Genomic DNA, 19,658 nt, shown 5'->3' on the forward strand with positions numbered 1-19,658 from the left:
ACACAGGGAAATGTATTTCTGCAGTGTGGTTGCAGAAATGAGTACATCGGCACTGAGCGCACAGAGAGACGCTCGCCTCAAAAACCTAACAGTAGAAAGCTTCCGTGCTAGAAAGTGAGAGGAATTCACCATAACATATGCAGTTATATTAAATTCCTTATTTCCACATCATTTTCCAGATTCTTTTGAGTTTAATAAAGTACTTATATATTTCACCAGCTTCTTTGTCACTTAATGATGGAAATAAAACTATGTGAAGGAGTCAACAAATCACTTCTTTTAATTAAAAATTAAAAGAAACAAAGAGGAATCCCATCATATCCACTTGCCATAGTTGTTAAGATGGTGTTCTAAGATCTTCATGTTGTAGCTACAGGTATTTTCCATATAATTTTCATTATGAAAATAAATTATAATGATTGTTACAGACCACATTCAACTGCAGTGGAAAATGCCTTAACACCCTCAGACCACCGTTGATGAGAGTGGAGAAACAAAGTGCAACACTGGTGAGCTATTGTGGGAGGAAATTGTTCTACTACTTTCCAGCCGTGTGCGTATCTGTGGGTGCTTCACACCTTGCTGCAAGCGGAATAACTGAATGCTGAATGTGTCGGTGGTCTTTAAAAGGGCTTGCAGAGCAGTGCAAAAGTCAAATCTGTTTCAGCTACGGCCACACGATGAAGGGACTTACAATTATCTCGCTTTTGCTTGTCGCTATCATGGTATCTACAGCCGCTGCCCAAGGTAATGCATGGATTCTTCTATGGATGAATATCGAGTTCGTTTTTGCACGATTTCATGTTAGATTTGGATCATGCCGATGATAACACTGTAATCTTTTATCTTTATTTCAAGGTGGGATTTCAAGTTGTTGTCAGAGAACCTCGAACACCCAAATCCATCGAGACCTGCTGAAGAGTTACTACATCCAGCAGCCGCCGTCGTGTTCTATACCTGCAGTGGTGTAAGTCAGAAAAATGATCCAATATTAAAGTATCTTTAAGTTTTTCAAATGTTGAGCCCAAATTGTTCATGTATATTCTTCCCTTGCTGACTGTTAATTTTCTCTCTTTGTGATTTTCAACAGATTCACCACAATTAGTGGCAGGAGAATCTGCTCGGACAGTTTGAAAACATGGACGCAGACCAGCATGGCCTATCTCGATGGAAAAAACTGGCAAAAACGAAATATTACGGCAAAGAAATAGTGACACAAAATCTACGTTCACCCAAAATTGACATTACTATTTAAACTACAGATTTTGCCACGGACCTTGAATATTTGCTTATTTTTCTACCTTATCTAACTTTCGTGAAGTTAATATGACATTGAATGTCTTCATTGGATTTCTGCATGTAAATATGTAAATATAATGTTATTGTGTATGTCCATATATTGGAAATGATATGGATTGAGATTGGGTAATAAAAGGTGTCACACTGTAATGGCTATATTGTGGTGACTGTATTTTTTTTTTAAGATTACTATTGCATCTAGGTGCGTCCAGCGAGAAAAGCTTATATCTTGAGCATTTCTTCACCTCTTTATCTGATGTTTCTAAATGTCTCATCTTCATGAGAATATGATAAAACCAAAACGTTCCTTTAGTAAGATGGCTAAGTCGATGAGGAATGTCATCCTCAGCACTGATGTTAGAGAGTTTTAAAACGGAGAAGCGATCCAAAATACATCCCACATCTAAAAGATCTGCCAGGTCTAAAACATTTATAGTTCAAGGCCTTTACTAAAATAGAGACAGAAACCATGCTAGAAGGTTTCTAAACGTGATTTAAAATGCTGCTTAAGTAAAGGTAAGTGTGATGTCCAATGGCTTAGTAGGCTTTATCATACATTTACTAAATAGATTGTCAATGATGGAATAATAGATGATAAAATTTTTACTGTTAACATGGTTGGGGAAGTTTTAAATAAATTCTAACGGAAGGAGGCTTTGTGAAGTTGAGTCTTTGCAAACCACAAGACTCAATCTTCAACACAAGACCAAAGTGAAGATGTTCGGCCACGATGTGCAACGGGATGTTTGGCAAAAACCAAACTCAGCGCATGAACAGAAACACCTCATACCATCTGTCAAGTACAGGGGGAGGAGGGGGGATGGTTTGGGCTTGCTTTGCAGCCACAGCACCTGGGCACCTTGCAGTCACTGAGTCAACCATGAACTCCTGTGTAAACCAAAGTATTCTCAAGTCAAATGTGAGACCATCTGTCCGACAGCTAAAGCTCTGCCGAAATTTGGTCAGGTATCAGTACAACGATCCCAAGCATAGGCCCAAATGTACAAGGAATGGCTAAAAGAAGAAAGGAATCAAAGAGTTGCAGTGGCCTAGTGAAGGTCCGGACCTCAACCTGACCAAAATACTGTGGTGGGATAATTGTGCATAACTGAATACCCACAAACCTCACTGAACTGTAAAGAAGAGTGGTCCAGGATGATGTGACAGACTGGAAGTACAGAAAATGATCACCTTAAGTTATTGCTGTCAAGGGTGGCTCTGCAAGCCATAATAATGAGATGCACTTTGTGTTGTCCAAGTTTCTGTTAAACGAATAAGGACACAGTGTAACATGTCATGTGTTGTTGTTCGTCTGAGGCTGTATTTACCTAAAGTTAAGGCCTGCTTAGGACCAGACAATTTTTAAATGTTCTGATACAGAAAACTTTAGAACTGATCACTGCAGTGCTTTCTATTTTACGATGACTGTACACAGATTGAAACATAATTCACACAACTAAGCATGGACAGGCCCAAATGCTCCTTGTCCATCCTCAAGTCTGCACTGTTTAGGGACTGCAGACAGGAAGGATTCAGAGTAAAGACTTAGTAAATGTATTAAATGAGTGTCTCTTTTGGAAGAATTCAAATAAATAAAAATGAAGGTTTTCAGTGTGTTTCTCAATATGAAAGCAAGAGTGGGCATTGTCCAGCCAATGGTTTTCAATTTAGGCATATCGACCAACAAACTGACCAGATGACCTGCCAACTAGTGTAGTAGTGTTTCTAATATTTTAACTATCCTGTGATATGCAGTCATAGATAACTAGTGTAATATGTAATTTTCAAAATGACGGGGATTTAAACACATAAAAATAGACATAAGTACATGTTGTCTCTAAAGCCACTTTCATAAATCATAATTAAAACCGCAAGCAAAACATCAAAACAGACACATTTTTGTTGATCAAAAGTCTGAATCTTCTCACGATCTTGGCTGAGTCATTTGCATTGACAGCTTAATCATTTTTGCTTCTTTAGTGGTCACCGTGTTCCATGTCCCTTACTAAGACGTGGTGGGCTTCAGGCAGACCAGGTGGAAGTTTTAGGGGCTTTACTTTGCATGTTTCCTCCATTCCGGTGTTCTAACACAATGATGTGTGATTAAAAAAAAAAAAAAAGCTATTAAAAACCACGTTTACTATGTGTGGGTAGAAAGAGAAAGTACAGCTCTGTCTCAGTGTGCTAGAGCTGGGGGAGGTCTGAGGGGCTGAGAGCGTTTGAGGTCGATGAGACATTTTACTCGCGCTAAAGAGTAATGGGTTTTTCCCAGCCCTGAACCCACCTTAGTGGTCCGCCATGGTTGCTATTTGCATGACAGAGCTGTTAAACATTTAAGCAAAAACCCTAAACTACAAATTAAACCGTAGTTAAACAAAAGTGTGGCGTAAACATTGCAAAAAAAACACTGGCGCTAAGGCTTTTCTTTCAGTTGTCACATTCATGTGCCGTCGAGTCAAAAGTACTGCGCACGGTTCAGTTTACAGTAGGTTTCAGAAGAATCTCTGTGAAGTTTTATTTACTTTGTACTGTATTGCATTATTTTTCACACTTTTTCATAAAACTGCAAATGCTTGTGTGGGTGCATGCATGTGCAGTATGAAGGTGACAATGAATAACTTCCTATGCCTCAGCGACCAAATTATACTCACGTTGCACGGAGCCAAAAGAACTACGTGAGGTCACACTTTCCTCTGTGCGGGTCTACCACAAAATGCATATGTAGGGCCGAATACTAGAGGATATGTGGCAATATATACTATTGCAGGCAAAAAGACGTAAGATTATATGAAGAAAATAGTCCTACCTTTTACCTCGGCCAACTTATTTTATCAGTTTTAATAACAAATGCAGGTCAAAAGTTAATTTTTGCATCGACACGATTCCTGAGTCGCCTTTTGACCCCAACTCTATGAACAACTTCCTGAAATGCTTTTTAACCTACATTAGGTGCTAAAGTCTTAGGCCAGATCAATGCTGCTGTAAATGTGAAATCAATTTAGGATTCATTCCCCCAAAGATTTCACCTTTTATCAATGGATTTGATTCAATCCTTTTTAATGCCTCATTACATGCTTTGTGGAGGTAGATGACAAATGCAGGAATGACTCAAAACCGCAGGCTGTAGGACCAAAACAGTGAGTTAAAAGATGCTGAAATCTGTCATTTATTTATATCCACATTCATCTCTCATCTGTCACCTAGCACACAGTATTTTTTTTCTATTGTTAAGGCAAAAGTATGACAAAGTATTCAAGTATTCCTATAAATACACCTTGTACATATTTGTCTGTGTCAGCTATTTCATGTTGCACGGACTACTGAAACATGCCTAATGTTCTTAGAAGAGAGGAAATAGCCCCTATATTAGCCTTCTGCTAAATTAGACCCCGTAAGCGTAAACTCATCCCACCTGCTCAAGTGTACTCAGGATGTGGTGGTTAGCGTGGTATCACAGGCCCCCAGTTTCAGAGAAAACCAAACTCGACCCTGAAACATAAATGCAAAAATATTGCAGGAATATGACCTATATTAAAAAAAAATTGCCCCAGCACAATTAAACTTTTAAAACCTTTATGCTCATGCTGAAAGCAACAACACCTACTCTGAATTTTCTATCTCATTTTGTTCTTACTCATGGAAAAAACTAGTCTTCCATTAACAAACAGTCATTAGGGGAAAAAGTTACATGTTAACATATAATATACAACTAATATAATGCCTATTTACATCTTATAATATGTACTTGTATTTTGGGTTTCTGTGCACCACAAGGTGTTTTTGTGGCATTTTATGTGCGTCACAAATAAAGAAAAAAACCCATACAGATTGCGAAATTGATAATTCTCAAATTCAATTACTATCTATAACATTAGCTTATCTAGAATTTTTGAATGTACGTGAGTAGCAAATGTCACCAGTTATCATGGTGATCAGTCAGAGATGTGTCTGTTCTTCTGCACACCCATAACAAGTAGACTGTTTGCATGAACCTGACTTGTGCATTAAAATAGAAAGGAAAAACACTGCAGCTTTTACACCCTGATACTAACACGGTACGTGAGCCTCTCTGCTATTTTAGGCGAAAGTCAGCTTTATATCAGAACAAGCTGTTAAGCCAGACCATGTGATGTCCAGTTTTCTTTAAAATTACCATGCAATCTCCATAATGGAAATATATAACGTCATTGCATATTAATTTTAGAACTACAGTGAAAGGATAGCAACAACTTCACCTACTTCCAAGGTGCATGGAGAGGATGAGAAACTAACAATGCAGGCACTCCAGCAACACTTAAAGGTTGCTGAGGGAACAACTTTATTAACTGACCAATGCGTCATCAGGGTATTCCTCACCATCCTGACCCATCATGACCCTGATGAAGGCCACAAGCTGAAACGCATTGGTCAGTTAATAAAAATGTTCCTCTTTACCTATAACTACAGTAAAAGAAATATCAGTTATAATTTTAGGTTTTACACTGCACTTTGGCAGTTATGAAGGTGAGGCAACTGAGTTAGCTTAAGTGATTAGGACAGCGATTAGCAGCATAGTTTTGAGTGGTACTACTCTAAGCATGTTGTCGTTTGATTGGTTGAGCAGCATGTTGGAGGATACAGAGACGTGCTAGCTGGTTTAACATCTGGTTAGTTGGTTGTTAATTGTTAGCACACTGCACTGTTGGGTGATGTTATTATCTGGCAAAATTATAGCAACAAGTGAAAAGAAAAGTGAAGAGACTCCTTAGTAGAGCTGCTTTGAGGGTATTGGCAAAGGCAAAGTGATAAAGATCAAAACCACACATACCACCTTCCCTTAACCCCTAGACTGGCATTGAAACTATCACTCAACTTTTAGTACAGGTTATTGTTGCAAGGTTTGTTTGACAGCTGGCACAAGTCTGTTTACCATGCCCTAATGATGTAAATGATGCACATCTCCAGATTGCTATCAGTGTTTAGCTGCATTTCTATATTGGCTTCCTTCCTGCACATTGGTTATTTCCATTTTTGTACAAAAACAGTGAGACTTAGTAAGAACAAGAGTTCCCAGGAACATTCCTCACCCACATTTTTCATATTTTACAACAAACGCAACATTTGCTGAAAAGTAACTTTAATTGATTGTGGGAAAGCTTCAAATATATACTTTTTTTAAAACAAACATATTTATGACAATGAAACATGACAAACTGACATTTATATTTATATATATTTATATATTATATTATACTATGTAGCTATAGTATTCCTTTTTTTAACTTTAATGATGAAATATAGCAAGAGCGGTAAAGCTAAGTAGAGTGGCACTGATTTTAGTAAGCTTTAATTTGGGGGGGATTTCTCAGACACATTTTCACTGCTCCTTGTTCCTCCATCCTGCGTGTCCTCTCCCAAAGTGACATTCTTTTGAGGGATCTTTTCTGATGTTGGGGGTGCAGTGGATGTTGCTGGTGTGGATGTTGCTGGAGTGGATCCTGTTGGGGTCGTGTCACTTGTGAATCCCTTTTGCGAATTCTCCCTGTCCACCTTCTCAATTGCTTTTCTTGTCCAGTCAGCGTCTGGTTTGGCACAGATTCTCTTTCCAAGCACGGTCCGTAACCTGCAATTTTTGGTTGGCTATTAATGGCATTGTAATACATTTCTAACATTATTTGTATATACTGGTAGGTGCAAACAGATTTAGAGGCCTCACAGCAAGTCTGCATGTTCTCTCATGTTGTGGGTCCTGGGTCTAGATAGGTGGTTGGCACCTATCTAGACCCAGGACACTCTTACAAAAGAGAGTCTTGATTCTCAAATGCTTCACTTCTTGCTTTTAAAAGTTAATAAAAAAAAATATTTTCACCTCTGTTGCAGCTAGTGGCATGCAATTAGCTTGTATTGAACATCTCCATTCTCAGTACACAGTAAATTTGCTTATCAAATATTTTCCCCTGCAGCATCTCTTTACAGAGTGGTTTCTGAAACTCGAAGGCCTTCCTGTGAACATGTTTTCAAAGAATTTCCTCCAGTACAAAGAGGTTTCAGTGAGAACTGCTGACAGGTTTTTGGATCGTTAGGAATGACATGACTACTAAAGTCCCAACTGGCCAATTTAATTGGTATAGTGGTGAAAATCAAAGACAGACACTGTATTTGAATAGTCAAACATGTAGAACCAAACTTCTCAGAATGACTGGATATCACCACAGGAAAATGTGTTTTTATATTATAGGTCATTTATTTGTCATTTTAATGTTATTTTAAAATAGTTGGATGGAGTGTATAAACTTTATTAAATTATATCTATTCCTTTTTTTAAGCGGTGAAGACAGTGAGGTTAAAGTCTGTCCCAGCTGACTAAATGGAAAGCACAGTGTCAGATGTCAGCTGATCATCCCAGAGTTAACACAGAAAGAGACTGGCATCCATTCCCTCTCACATCTGCACTTACTGTAAGTTTATAGTCATTTTTAATTGAACAAGTATGGTTTTCAAAGCAATGTGGAATATAAAAAAACTCAACACAGTGCCAGCCAGGAGTTTACAACCAAGAACCTGTTGTGCCCACCTCTGTGTCACTGCCCGTTATCTATGTATTTTCAAATACAGTGTGAAGATAATAATGAAGCATCTCTTTGGAAAGGGGAAGCAAACACCTAGAAAGACCCCAGCTGGCCAACAGCTTTGAACCCAGAACCTTCATGCTACATGTGTTTATATTCATAAAATACAAGTTAAAATGCAGTGTGAGGTTTTTTATTGAACACTTACTGTACTGCTTTGATGCGACAAGTATCTTCAGTCTGAATGGAGTAATTCACAATTCGGTCAAGTGAGACTCTGGTTTTGGACCACACGACACAACAACTGCGTATGCTTATAGGGGCTGAAAATGTCACACACAGAAAAAGTCGCATTAATTTTATCCGTTAAAAACAGTCAAGCTATAAAGCAAATGAAAAATTTTTTCTTCCTTGCAGTACTCACTTGTACGGACTGAGCTCATCCAGGTAGTGAAACAGAGAAAAGCGGCTAAAACCAGGCTGGGCTGCATCTTTAGTATTCCGCTTTAGGTTTGTTCTTCAGAAGCTGAGCCTCAAAGCTGTCGGCACAAACCTTCACAGCCTGTTAAATAATCTTTGTGCCTCCCTGAGCTTTTATCAGAGTATCGAATCAAATGAGTCTTGCTCACATGGCAGACGCAGTGCATGCGTTCATGGTATTTCCTAGTGTGGTCTTTCTGAGCAATCAGGTTTTGATGTTGATTCTAATAAAAAAAAAAGGCCCCTTTGCGCTCGTTCTCATTTTACCAACACAATGGGGTAAAAAACCACTGAGTTCATCATTTATATTTAAACTGTTAACAATGCAACAAGTACAACAGCATCAGAAATACAAACTCATAAATAATCGTAACTATGTGCATGCACAGAAACAGATTAATCCACTTCCTTTATATTCAATCTGAAAGCCACAGGTGACCTGCATTTTAGGTGGCATGTGGCGTGGTAATTTAAACCATGGAAAGTTTTCACGGTGAGAAAGTGAGTTAAGATCAGTGAGTGATTGAATTTGAAAAGCATCAGTCTGAGAAGTTTTAGCAGACTGATACTAATGATTACATCACTAGGCAAACTGATGATGTAATCGAGTCAGTTTTTAAAATGAGAGAGATTGGATTAAATTAAAATCACTTTATTATAGTAAATAAAGAGTGAGTAGGTTCAGAAAGCAGAGTTTCCTCATTTGACAAACATTAGAGGTTAGTGTGCAGTTAAAGGTACGAGCAACGACAGCGACCAGAGTATGAATAATTCTAATTAAATCCTGTTTTAACTGATTATGACAAAAACACAATATTTGCTGGAAAGTGCTTTATTGGCAGTTAAAAGTGGGAAAACTTTAAAATACATTTTTGTACATGACAACAATATGAAAACAAAGAATGGTGATATATGGTAATATATAGAGAGATTAATGTTACTTTTATCAGGTACTGTTGATGAAATAAAGCAGGAAGAGTACAATAAAAAAGAGCAACATTTGCCGACTATGGTAAGTTTGAAATGTTTTGTGATTTCTCAAACACATCGTTTCTTGTTCCCTCTCATGGCCTTTTCCTCTGTCCTTTCCTTCTTCTGCACTTCGTCAGAGAGATATTTTTTGATTTTGTGGATGTTGTTGTTGTTGTGGATGTTGTTGTGGATGTTGTTGTTGTTGTGGATGTTGTTGTTGTGGATGTTGTTGGTGCGGATGCTGGTGGTGTGGATGTTGTTGATAGTGAGGATTTTGTTGTTGTAGATGTTTTAGTTGTGGATGTTGTTGTTGTGGATGTTGTTGTTGTGGATGTTGTTTTTGTAGATGTTGTTGGTGTGGATGTTGTTGGTGCGGATGCTGTTGGTGCGGATGCTGTTGGTGTGGATGTTGTTGTTGTAGATGTTGTTGGTGTGGATGTTGTTGGTGCGGATGCTGTTGTGGATGTTGTTGGTGTGGATGTTGTTTTTGTAGATGTTGTTGGTGTGGATGTTGTTGGTGTGGATGCTGTTGGTGCGGATGCTGTTGTTGTGGATGTTGTTGGTGTGGATGTTGTTGTTGTAGATGTTGTTGTTGTGGATGTTGTTGTTGTGGATGTTGTTTTAGTGGATGTTGTTTTTGTGGATGTTCTTGGTGCAGATGTTGTTGGTGTGGATGTTGTTGTTGTAGATGTTGTTGTTGTGGATGTTGCTGATGTGGATGTTGTTGGTGCGGATGTTGTTGTTGTGGATGTTGATGTAGATGTTGTTGGTGCGGATGTTGTTGGTGTGGATGTTGATAGTGAGGATGCTTCTGGTGTGGATGCTGGTTTGGATGTTGTTGTTGTGGATGTTGTTGGTGTGGATGTTGTTGTTGTGGATGTTGTTGGTGCTTTCTTCTTGTCCACCCACTCCATTGCTTTTATTGTCCAGTCAGCATTGGGATTAGCGCATATTGTGTTTCCAAGCACAGTCCGTAACCTGTAATTGTTAGTCAGTCATTAATTGCACTGAAATACAGTTTTGACATTATTTCTAAATATATTCTGGCATATTTGGTACATGTTAAGCTTAAAAAAAGAGGCTGGTTGGCTCTGTTGCCTCACTGTGTGGCGGCCCTGAGTTCAAATCTGGGCACGGTCTGTGTGGAGTTTGCATGTTCTCTCTGTGCTCTGATTTCTCCTGACTCTCAATAATATTACAAGTAATAGTCGCTTTTCTAGGCCAATGACATTCCCACAAAGAGTTTTTTGTCTAAAACGTTTCACTTCCCCTATAAAATAAAAGTTAATATTTATAGCAAAATTGTTCCCTCTCAGTTACACCTAGTGTTACGTTGTCGGAGTCCGTTCTTGGTCATCTAAGTCATGGTAGTCATAAGAACTTGAAAAGAGGGCGACTGTACTGCAGTTAAATGAAGAAGTTTCGCTTCTCATCTAAAAGGATTCTTTTTCTAACAGTTCAATATTCACTCAGTTTTTAACAAACTTTTCCTGGACCATCTCTTTGCTTAGAGGGTTAAATTATTTATTTGTTATATCATTTATGAAGACAATTTAAAAACATTCAGGTTATCTGAATTTTATTATTTTATACCCATCCATACATTTCAGGTTTAGGAAAAGTACTCTCGCCCAAAGTCAGCCTAAGGCGAGAGGCAAAGTGGACCGTGGACAGGACGCCGGTCCATCACAGGACCACATACAGTCATTCACATGTACATTTACACCTGATGTCAATTTAGAATGACTAGTTACTCAGGCCTGTCTTTGGACTGGTGAAACATCTAGAAAAGACCCCAGCTGGCCAACAGCTTTGAACCCAGAATCTTCATGTCGCACGTGTTTTATTTTTACTAAAAACTTTTTTACTAAAATACAAGTTAAAGTACAGTGTGAGGTTTTATGAACACATACCGTACTGCTTTGATGCGACAAGTATCTTCAGACTGAATGGCATAATTCACAATTCGGTCAAGTGGGACTCTGGTTTTGGACCACGAGACACAACAGCTTTCTCCAGGTCCTGAAAAAGTCACACAGACAAAGTCACATTAATTTTTACCCTGAAGAAAGACCACACAGTGAATGAAAATCCTTTTTTTTTCTTTCCTTGCAATACTCACTGGCAAAGGCCAAGCTCATCCAGGTGGTGAAGCAGAGAAGAGTGGTTACAACCAGGCTGGACTTCATCTTCAGTATTGCGCTTTGGGTTTGCTCTTCAGAAGTTGAGTCTTGATTCTGTCAGTGCAAACCTTTACAGCCTGCTAAGTAATCTTACTCCTTTCTGATCAGATAACGGAGTGTCGAATCAAAGCAGTGTTGCTCACGCAGCAGGCGTGGGGTATATGACGTTTCCAGCTTGTGAAGTTCTCTCAGTCATTCTGAGCATTAAATTTTTGATCTCGCCTCTTATAAAACATAAGCCCCTCTGCTACTCCCCCACCCCACCCAGACCTTTCATCATGGGGGGATAGTCACTATGGCCACATAGTGGGGAAAGGAAATATTGACTTCATCTGTTACAAGCTAAAAATGACAAACAGTCCTTTCACCACAGACCTGCCCACAATGCAACACAAACAGCAGCGTATAGAAATACAAACACACATAAACATAGTTACTTGTACACACACAGAGATACTCATCACTTCCCTTTGTGCTCACTCTGAAAGCCACAATTGCCTCCACTGTCACTACGAGTTTGAAAAGTTTGCTAGCTTAAAGAAACATTGAATTTGAGCGTGAATTAACACTGAATGTTAATTAGGAAAGTGGGGATTTCACACAGTCAATTAGTGAATTGAATTCAGTGAGTGTTTGAATTTGATTCATTCTTATCTAAAACATCTATGAGAGAATTAAGTCACCTCTTTCATCCTGCTGTCAACCACAGAATCATACATGAAAGGGTGGTTCTCAGCTAAGCCTTCGTCATTAGCCCTTTACGCACATGCTATACCCATATAAGAGGTTACATTTATTTTTGGCCCTTTCTCGCAATTGTATGGGTGTGTAGTGACTAACATCGCAGGACCGTTAAGCTTAATTTCCTTCTTTTAAATTAACAATTAAATCGTGAAATCAGCAGTTTTAGCATGTGGAATCCTGGGAAACTGACTTTAAACATCAACCAAATCCTCCAGCAGAACAGGACTCGTAATTCAACACTGGAAATGCAGAGGATTTAAGAGGACAATGATATTGTCCCCTTTGTAAACTACTATGAACTATAATCATGTCAACATATTGTTAGAACATCTGAAGATGTGTCACAGCTTGGAGTTACATTAGAATAAATTCCCACAAATAAACAAAACAAAGTTTCTGGGTATATTTCTGGGTTAAATACGTGTTTCTTTTATTTTCAGAATAAGTACAAACATGACTGGCGTCCCTCACAGCTGCTTGTGAGAGAGACTGCAGGCAGTCTCATACTTTCATACCAAAGTAGAACAAACCAGAAGAAAGGGTAAAAGCTGTATTGGAGAGCAGGAAGGAAGGAAGTAGCATACAGGAAAGAGTAGGCATCAATAGTGTGTGCAGGAGGCAGCACATGCCAGTCCTAGAGCATAACACCAGCATTTCACAACCAGTCATGGAGACCAATAATGAAGTTGTCTCATTTTAAAATTTAAAATGACAAAGAAATAGATGATGGGTGAAATTAAAAAAGGAAATAAGTGAGTGACTACTGTGCTGTATATAGTAGAAGAGGTCAGGGCAATGCATGCGAAGACAACAGAAAACAATGTTTACAAGACACAAAAGAGAGGCACGAATAAGAAGACAGCGTAGAATTATACCATGATGGGTTTAATTAAACAGAAGAACAGCTGATTTTGGCAAATTTGAAGTCTTTTCATGTTTTTGCCCTTTTTTCCTCTCTTTGTTTTTTCCCTGTGTTCTTTCCCCAATCTGCCAGTCTTTAAGTGTGTGTGTTTTTTAACGCTGCTGGTGTAATGTCACTTACTGTTGCTGCTGCTTAGCTAGTTAGTGGGACACAACATGTTCTTAGTCCATGGAACTACACAGCAGTGTATTTGACAAAACATAATCAGGCTCTGCCCTGTCTCCTTGTCCTTCTGAGGGATGTTTCCTGATGCTGGGGATGCAGTGGACGTTGTTGGTGTCATGTCACTTGCGAATCCCTTTTGCGAATTCTCCCTGTCCACCCACTCCATTGCTCCTATTGTCCCGTAAGCGCCTGGTTTGGCACAGATTGTCTTTCCAAGCACGGTCCGTAACTTGCAATTGTTGGTTGGCTATTAATGGCATTGTAATACATTTCTAACATTATTTGTATATACTGGTAGGTGCAAACAGATTTAGAGGCCTCACAGCAAGTCTCCATGTTCTCTCATTTTCTGTGTCCTGTGTCTAGATTGGTGCAGACCACCTATCTAGACAGAGGAACCAATCGCAAAAAAGATTCTTGATCTAAAAAGTTTCACTTCTTGCTTATGAAGGTTTTTTTCTCTTTTTCTCTTTTAAGTACTTCTTGTCGACCTTCTGAGTAGCTTTTTTTGTCCACACAGCGTCAGGTTGGTGAAAATTATCTTTCCAAGCACGGTCCATAACCTGCAATTGTTAGTCATTAATGACACCTGTAGTGCATTTTTGACATTATTTCTAATCAAACACAGAGATGTTCAGTTAAGTTTGAAGACACAGACCATATGGAAAAGAAATAGTAAAAACTTATAAAAGACTTGCATAAGATGTGGCCTACTTCATATAGTGAATCATATAAGGCTTATATGATTTACTCATGAAAGTGGCCACTTTCTCATTACTTTCATATATTGTTTTAGTAAGTATCCAAAACATACAAGTTTCATTTATATAATTTTTCAAGGGATCTTATATCTGTTTTCACTCTTGTATGCTTTTCATACAAGTTTCACACAAGACAGATACAAACTTTATAAGATTTATATATATCTTTTCCATATGGGAGAGGCTCATTGGTTACCTCTGTTGGGATGGGAATCAAGAACCAGTTCTTGTAGTTCTGCCTGCCTGTCGATCCCGCTTATCAGTTCTTGCACTTTCACTACAATTTGTGATTTGTGTATATACCTAAATACTAAGAGAAAGATCACATGTGTCCTCATTAGGAATTTAGGGATTTGATTTGGTATGTTGGGCTATAGCCTGTAGGTTTATATCGCTGTTTGGTAATTATGAGACAGTGTTCAGATCATTTTACAGAGCAACATGAAAGCAACATAACCAGTAGTATAATGAATGTCTTTCTCCTGGGGGTAATAAAGTAACGTACTGCATTACTTTTAAGAAAAGTGTTCTGTGTAATATGTGCAATAATTACTTTTTTACTTTTTTGTTGAATGACCTCAAAACTGATCACAAAAAAGACTCCCCAGGAACCTATGCCAGGATCCTGTTTGTGGACTTCAGCTCTGCCTTCAACACCATCCTTCCAGACCATCTCCGAGACAAGCTTTCCCAGATGAATGTGCCTGATCCCATCTGCCGGTGGATCACTGACTTCCTGACGGACAGGAAGCAGCATGTGAGGCTGGGAAAGAATGTCTCGGACTCCTGGACCATCAGCACTGGCTCCCCTCAGGGCTGTGTTCTTTCTCCTCTGCTCTTCTCCCTGTACACCAACTGCTGCACCTCCACCCACCAGTCTGTCAAGCTAATCAAGTTTGCAGATGACACCACCCTTATTGGACTCATCTCGGACGGGGATGAGTCTGCCTACAGGAGGGAGGTTGAACGTCTGGTGTCCTGGTACAGCCACAACAACCTGGTGCTGAATGCCCAGAAGACAGTGGAGATTATTGTGGACTTCAGGAAACACACAGCCCCACTCCCCCCCCATCATCCTGACTGACACCCTCATCACCTCTGTGGACTCATTCCGCTTCCTGGGTACCACCATCACCCAGGACTTGAAATGGGAGCCCACCATCACCTCTGTCATACAGAAAGCCCAGCAGAGGATGTACTTCCTGAGGCAGCTGAAGAAATTCAACCTGCCAACACGGACGATGATGCAATTCTACACTGCAATCATCGAGTCCATCCTCACCTCCTCCATCACCGTGTGGTACGCTGGAGCCACTATCAGGGACAAACAGAGACTGCAGCGTGTTGTGTGCTCTGCTGAGGAGGTGATTGGCTGCAGACTCCCATCTCTGCAGGACCTGTACACCTCCAGGACACTGGGGCGTGCAGCTTGGATCACAGCTGACCCTTCTCACCCTGGACACAGTCTGTTTGACCTGCTCCCCTCAGGCAGGAGGCTCCGGTCCATTCACACCAGAACCTCTCGCCACAAGAACAGTTTCTTCCCCTCTGCTGTTGGACTCATGAACAATAACCATATGACTGTTCCCACCACTAACACATGACCCTACACTGTGTTCACTGCATCATTCCATGTTTGCACTGATCACCACCTGCACTCATGTATATATCTATCTACTTAGCACTTTTAATTTTTATTTTTATGTTTATTTGAGCTTTATCTGACAGTATGTTTTGCACTAAGTACCGCAGCAATTTCCAAATGTTGTAAACCTGTTCAACATTTGGCAGTAAAACCCTTTCTGATTCTGATTTCTGATTTTGATTCTGATTCTGATTCTTATTATTTTGGATGATAATTTCTTTGATATGCTGCTTAGAGAGGGTTGTGACTCTCAAAGTGCAACCAATAACAATCGATAAGGGAATCGATAAGGAATCGAATTTGCATGTTTTCTCTGTGCTCTGCACCTATCCAAGCCCAAGGCGAAGAATCTTACTTCCTGCTTATAAATAATAATAATAATAATAATAATAATAATAATAATAATAACAGATCCTTCTCAATTGCATCTGATGGTAAATTTACAATTCCAGTATACAGTGAATTTGTAAACCTTTTCTGCAACATCATCCACTATAAACCAGAAACCCCTACAAATGATCTGCTGGAATTTCTGTGAACGATTTTCAAAGAATTTGCTTTATTACAAAATGGTGCAATGGAATACAGAGGTTTAAACCTGTATTTTTGCTTGCACTGAAAATTTGGTAAAAAATTTTTATAGTCGCTTATGACCCACATCTGTTTAGACAGTACCTCGCATTTTGTATGTGAATCAGTTATTTGTGATTATAGGTACACTGAAAGTCATTTGGATTTTTGCAGGTTAGAATAACTGCTTTTTGAAATTTCACATGATCTCATCGTAGTAGGCACTAGTTTGCGCTTGTGTTTTGTATTGCTGTATTTGCTCTTTTTTTGAGGTCTGCGTTGAGCAGGTGGCCTTACCTTTGAGTGGAGCATCTATCTTATGCTCCTCAGTTCTACATCTGTTGCTTTTACATTCCCAGTTCCATTTCTGAGATGTGCAAGTAACTCATTCTGTACAATAAAACCTTGTGAGTTTTTTTAATTAGTTTCTATTGGGTCTATTGGGTCATGCTATGAGTTTTCCTTTTACTTAATGGTTTTTTTTAACATTATGTAAAAAATCTGTAAATTCATAGCTTTCTGTAGAATTTGTTACTAGTGTTGGATATCTACAGGAAAATATTTTCACCAATAGATGATGGGGAGGCATTTTTATCAAGTAACATTAAAATGTGTGCAGTAGAGGGATACATTAATACCATGTGAAGCGATATGAACACTTACAAGCATTCAAGTTCACATCTAACCTTGCTGTCAATTTAGAATAATTAGTTAATCTATCAAGCATGTCTTCGGACTGGAGTAGGAAACTCCGCCCACAACAGCTGGCCAACACCTTTGAATGAAGAGCAAGTACATATTTTTCAATATAGTGTGAAGCTGTCTATAAACTTACTGTACTGCTTTGATGCGACAAGTATCTTCACTCTGAATGGCGTAACTCACAATTCGGTCAAGTGAGACTCTGGCTTTGGACCACGTGACACAACAACTTATAGGGGCTGAAAATGTCACACACAGAAAAAGTTGCATTAATTTTATCCATTAAAAACAGTCAGACCATAAAGTAAATGAAAAACTATTTCTTCCTTGCAGTACTCACTTGCACAGACTGAGCTCATCCAGGTTGTGAAACAGAGAAGAGCGGCTACAATCAAACTTGACTGCATCTTCAGTACTCTACTTTAGGCTTGTTCTTCAGAAGTCAAGCTTCAATTCTGTGAATGCAAATGGTCTGCACAGCCTAAAATTTAACAGAAAAGATAGGAACTGTTCTGTTCACCGCATGCCAACCCATAATACGACATATAGAGCTCAGAGGTAAAACCACATGTGCATGATCATAACTACTTGTACATATACTGCACATAGACACAGAGATACTTATCACCAAAGCTAGAAGTTGATGCAAGCCACAAATTTAGCAGATTTCATTAGAACTGTAGGGTAATTTCCAATAAACCAAGTTCAAAAAGGGGAGTCTATGGCTGACGCGTGTTCCTGGTTTCCAAAAGAAATGCTTCCAGTTGCATTATGATTTGAAGACTGTTTATTTATTACAAACTGAAGATGTAACAATGAACTCCTTCCTAAATAAGCATGAAAGTTCCAAAAAAATAGCAGTTATCCAGAACTACCTGTGCACACGGTCAGAAAACCGTGAGACTCCTAACCTCTCTGTCCATGCTCCTCCCCTTCCCTCTCACATAGGGTTTCATGCTACTATTGCACTTACATACTTAAAGTGAGAGGTACCCCCTTTTAGGTTCCAATCCCAAAACAGTGACTTAAAATTACTTTACATAAACACATATATTTTCACATTTATTAATCCTGAAAAGATGACTTATGTAATGAATCTATGAATTATAAAACAAACATGAACTCGATCGTAAATAAAAATATAAAGCAGACGTCTGGCGCTTACAAGAACTGTACACTTTTCTCACAGTCAGTTAGTGAATTAATATCAGTGACTGACTGAATTTGAATAGGTTATCAACAACACAACTACACTTTGGCTAATGGCCCTGCATTGGCAATCCCCCAACAGAAGGTTGAAATTTTTTTGGCTATTGGAATATTGGAAACCACGTCAAAACTTACAGTTACATCAGAATTATTTCCAGCATGAACACAAAAACAAAACATTTGAATCACTTTATGGGTGCCTTGCATGTTCCTGCCACTTTCACACTAAGTCAAAACACAAAGAGGGTTGCAGCTATTGATGAAAGATATTGTAGGCCGTTTTATTTTAAACTAGAATAACTAAGAAGAAAGGATAAATGCTTAATCGGGGAGATGGAAGCAAGTGGTATGGAAAAGAGTAGGCACCTGAAATGTGTGCAGCAGGATATTTAGAGATTTAAAGCAGCATTTCAGCCACAGAGACTTACAGTATAATCAACTCGGTTTAAAACTCAAACTAACAAAAAACAGGAAGAGGGATGAAATTTAAAAGGAAAAAAAGTGAATATAGTAAAAAAAAAAGGTTTGGACAGTGGATGTAGTCCACTAAAACAAGTGCTATGTTTTTTAAAAGAGATTCTCCTATTGAAACTGGTATGAAAAGAAAAAAAGACAACAAAAAAGTAAAACTTTCACTGTATACCTGGACCCTGATGCATCTCAGGAAGGACAACATTATTACTTAGCTCCACAATTATAGCAAAAATAAACACCTGATTGGCTCTCCAGCTGCTGTCAGCTGGCTTCATGCCCTTGATGACTTCACTCAACAACAGCAAATCCCAAGGCACGCAAATGTCTGACATCCCAAACATCTCGCCATTAAAATCAGTGAAGACTTGGCTGGTGCAAGCATGCATGGAGCACAAACATCTTACAAATACACATACTGAAGCGCACAGGCACACATGCAAACAAACGCAACCTGGCTGCTGATGCGCACTAATACACGTACACATTTCCCCACAGCCAATATCCCAGACTCATCATTATCGTCCCCGTAGCAACCTGTTTGTCAGAGGAGAAATGCCTCGCTGGATTATTCACTCCTCTCTTATTCATTAGCTGTTGTCCTGGGCAGCAGCCAAGGCTGTTGGTTGGCCGACAGCGTAGCTGATAGGAATTAGTCTCCTGATAAAGCAAGAGAGTGGAACGTAGTGTTGCAGGAAATTGCAATCAATACCAACTCTCATATCCTCATCCAATATCGACTGCAAATGGGAATGAGAAGCACACTGTCATGCTCCTATACGTGGACATGAGGGCCTACTTAAGAACGTATTCACACGTGAAGCAAAGTGAAGCTGCATTAATTGCAGTGGTTGTTTCAGAAACCATACAAATAAAAGACGAAGGAAGCCAAAAACCCGTGCCTCAAACCGCTGCTTTCTCATCGTACTGTGTAGACCTAATTCACACCTCGTCATGAGTCATGTACGGTCGTGCCCTCTTTGTACT

The 19,658-nt window shown here is 39.1% G+C and overlaps 2 protein-coding genes and 1 long non-coding RNA gene across 3 annotated transcripts; 1 reads left to right on the plus strand and 2 right to left on the minus strand.

Annotated features, from left to right (window-relative positions):
- The first annotated feature begins 577 nt into the window (after window positions 1–577).
- On the plus strand, window positions 578–1,449 carry LOC309693644. The gene is made up of 3 exons (XR_014272686.1): window positions 578–747; window positions 859–967; window positions 1,091–1,449. It is a non-coding gene; the product is annotated as an uncharacterized lncRNA (long non-coding RNA).
- A 4,970-nt stretch (window positions 1,450–6,419) lies between these two features.
- Window positions 6,420–8,491, minus strand: LOC309694405 (C-C motif chemokine 2-like). The gene is made up of 3 exons (XM_082514472.1): window positions 8,272–8,491; window positions 8,056–8,170; window positions 6,420–6,901 (listed from the first exon to the last, which is right to left on the minus strand). The coding sequence occupies exons 1-3, from the start codon at window positions 8,336–8,338 to the stop codon at window positions 6,625–6,627; spliced, it is 459 nt and encodes a 152-aa protein (XP_082370598.1). The 5' UTR covers window positions 8,339–8,491; the 3' UTR covers window positions 6,420–6,624.
- Window positions 8,492–9,052: 561 nt separating this feature from the next.
- On the minus strand, window positions 9,053–11,776 carry LOC309694471 (uncharacterized protein). Its single transcript, XM_082514578.1, has 3 exons — window positions 11,422–11,776; window positions 11,213–11,321; window positions 9,053–10,277 (listed from the first exon to the last, which is right to left on the minus strand). The coding sequence occupies exons 1-3, from the start codon at window positions 11,486–11,488 to the stop codon at window positions 9,392–9,394; spliced, it is 1,062 nt and encodes a 353-aa protein (XP_082370704.1). The 5' UTR covers window positions 11,489–11,776; the 3' UTR covers window positions 9,053–9,391.
- Window positions 11,777–19,658: the final 7,882 nt, after the last annotated feature.

Source organism: Aulonocara stuartgranti, assembly GCF_965226115.1.
Source record: "Aulonocara stuartgranti genome assembly, chromosome: 18".
NCBI lineage: Eukaryota > Metazoa > Chordata > Actinopteri > Cichliformes > Cichlidae > Aulonocara > Aulonocara stuartgranti.

Excerpts from the sequence above, each read along its gene's own strand:
- LOC309694471 (XM_082514578.1), bottom strand. The coding sequence starts at position 11,488 with ATGAAGTCCAGCCTGGTTGTAACCACTCTTCTCTGCTTCACCACCTGG. Across the intron at positions 11,322-11,421 it reads GATGAGCTTGGCCTTTGCCA|GACCTGGAGAAAGCTGTTGT; the intron begins GTGAGTATTGCA and ends TGACTTTTTCAG. Across the intron at positions 10,278-11,212 it reads TGTCGCATCAAAGCAGTACG|GTTACGGACTGTGCTTGGAA; the intron begins GTATGTGTTCAT and ends TAACAATTACAG.
- LOC309694405 (XM_082514472.1), bottom strand. The coding sequence starts at position 8,338 with ATGCAGCCCAGCCTGGTTTTAGCCGCTTTTCTCTGTTTCACTACCTGG. Across the intron at positions 8,171-8,271 it reads GATGAGCTCAGTCCGTACAA|CCCCTATAAGCATACGCAGT; the intron begins GTGAGTACTGCA and ends TGACATTTTCAG. Across the intron at positions 6,902-8,055 it reads TGTCGCATCAAAGCAGTACA|GTTACGGACCGTGCTTGGAA; the intron begins GTAAGTGTTCAA and ends CAAAAATTGCAG.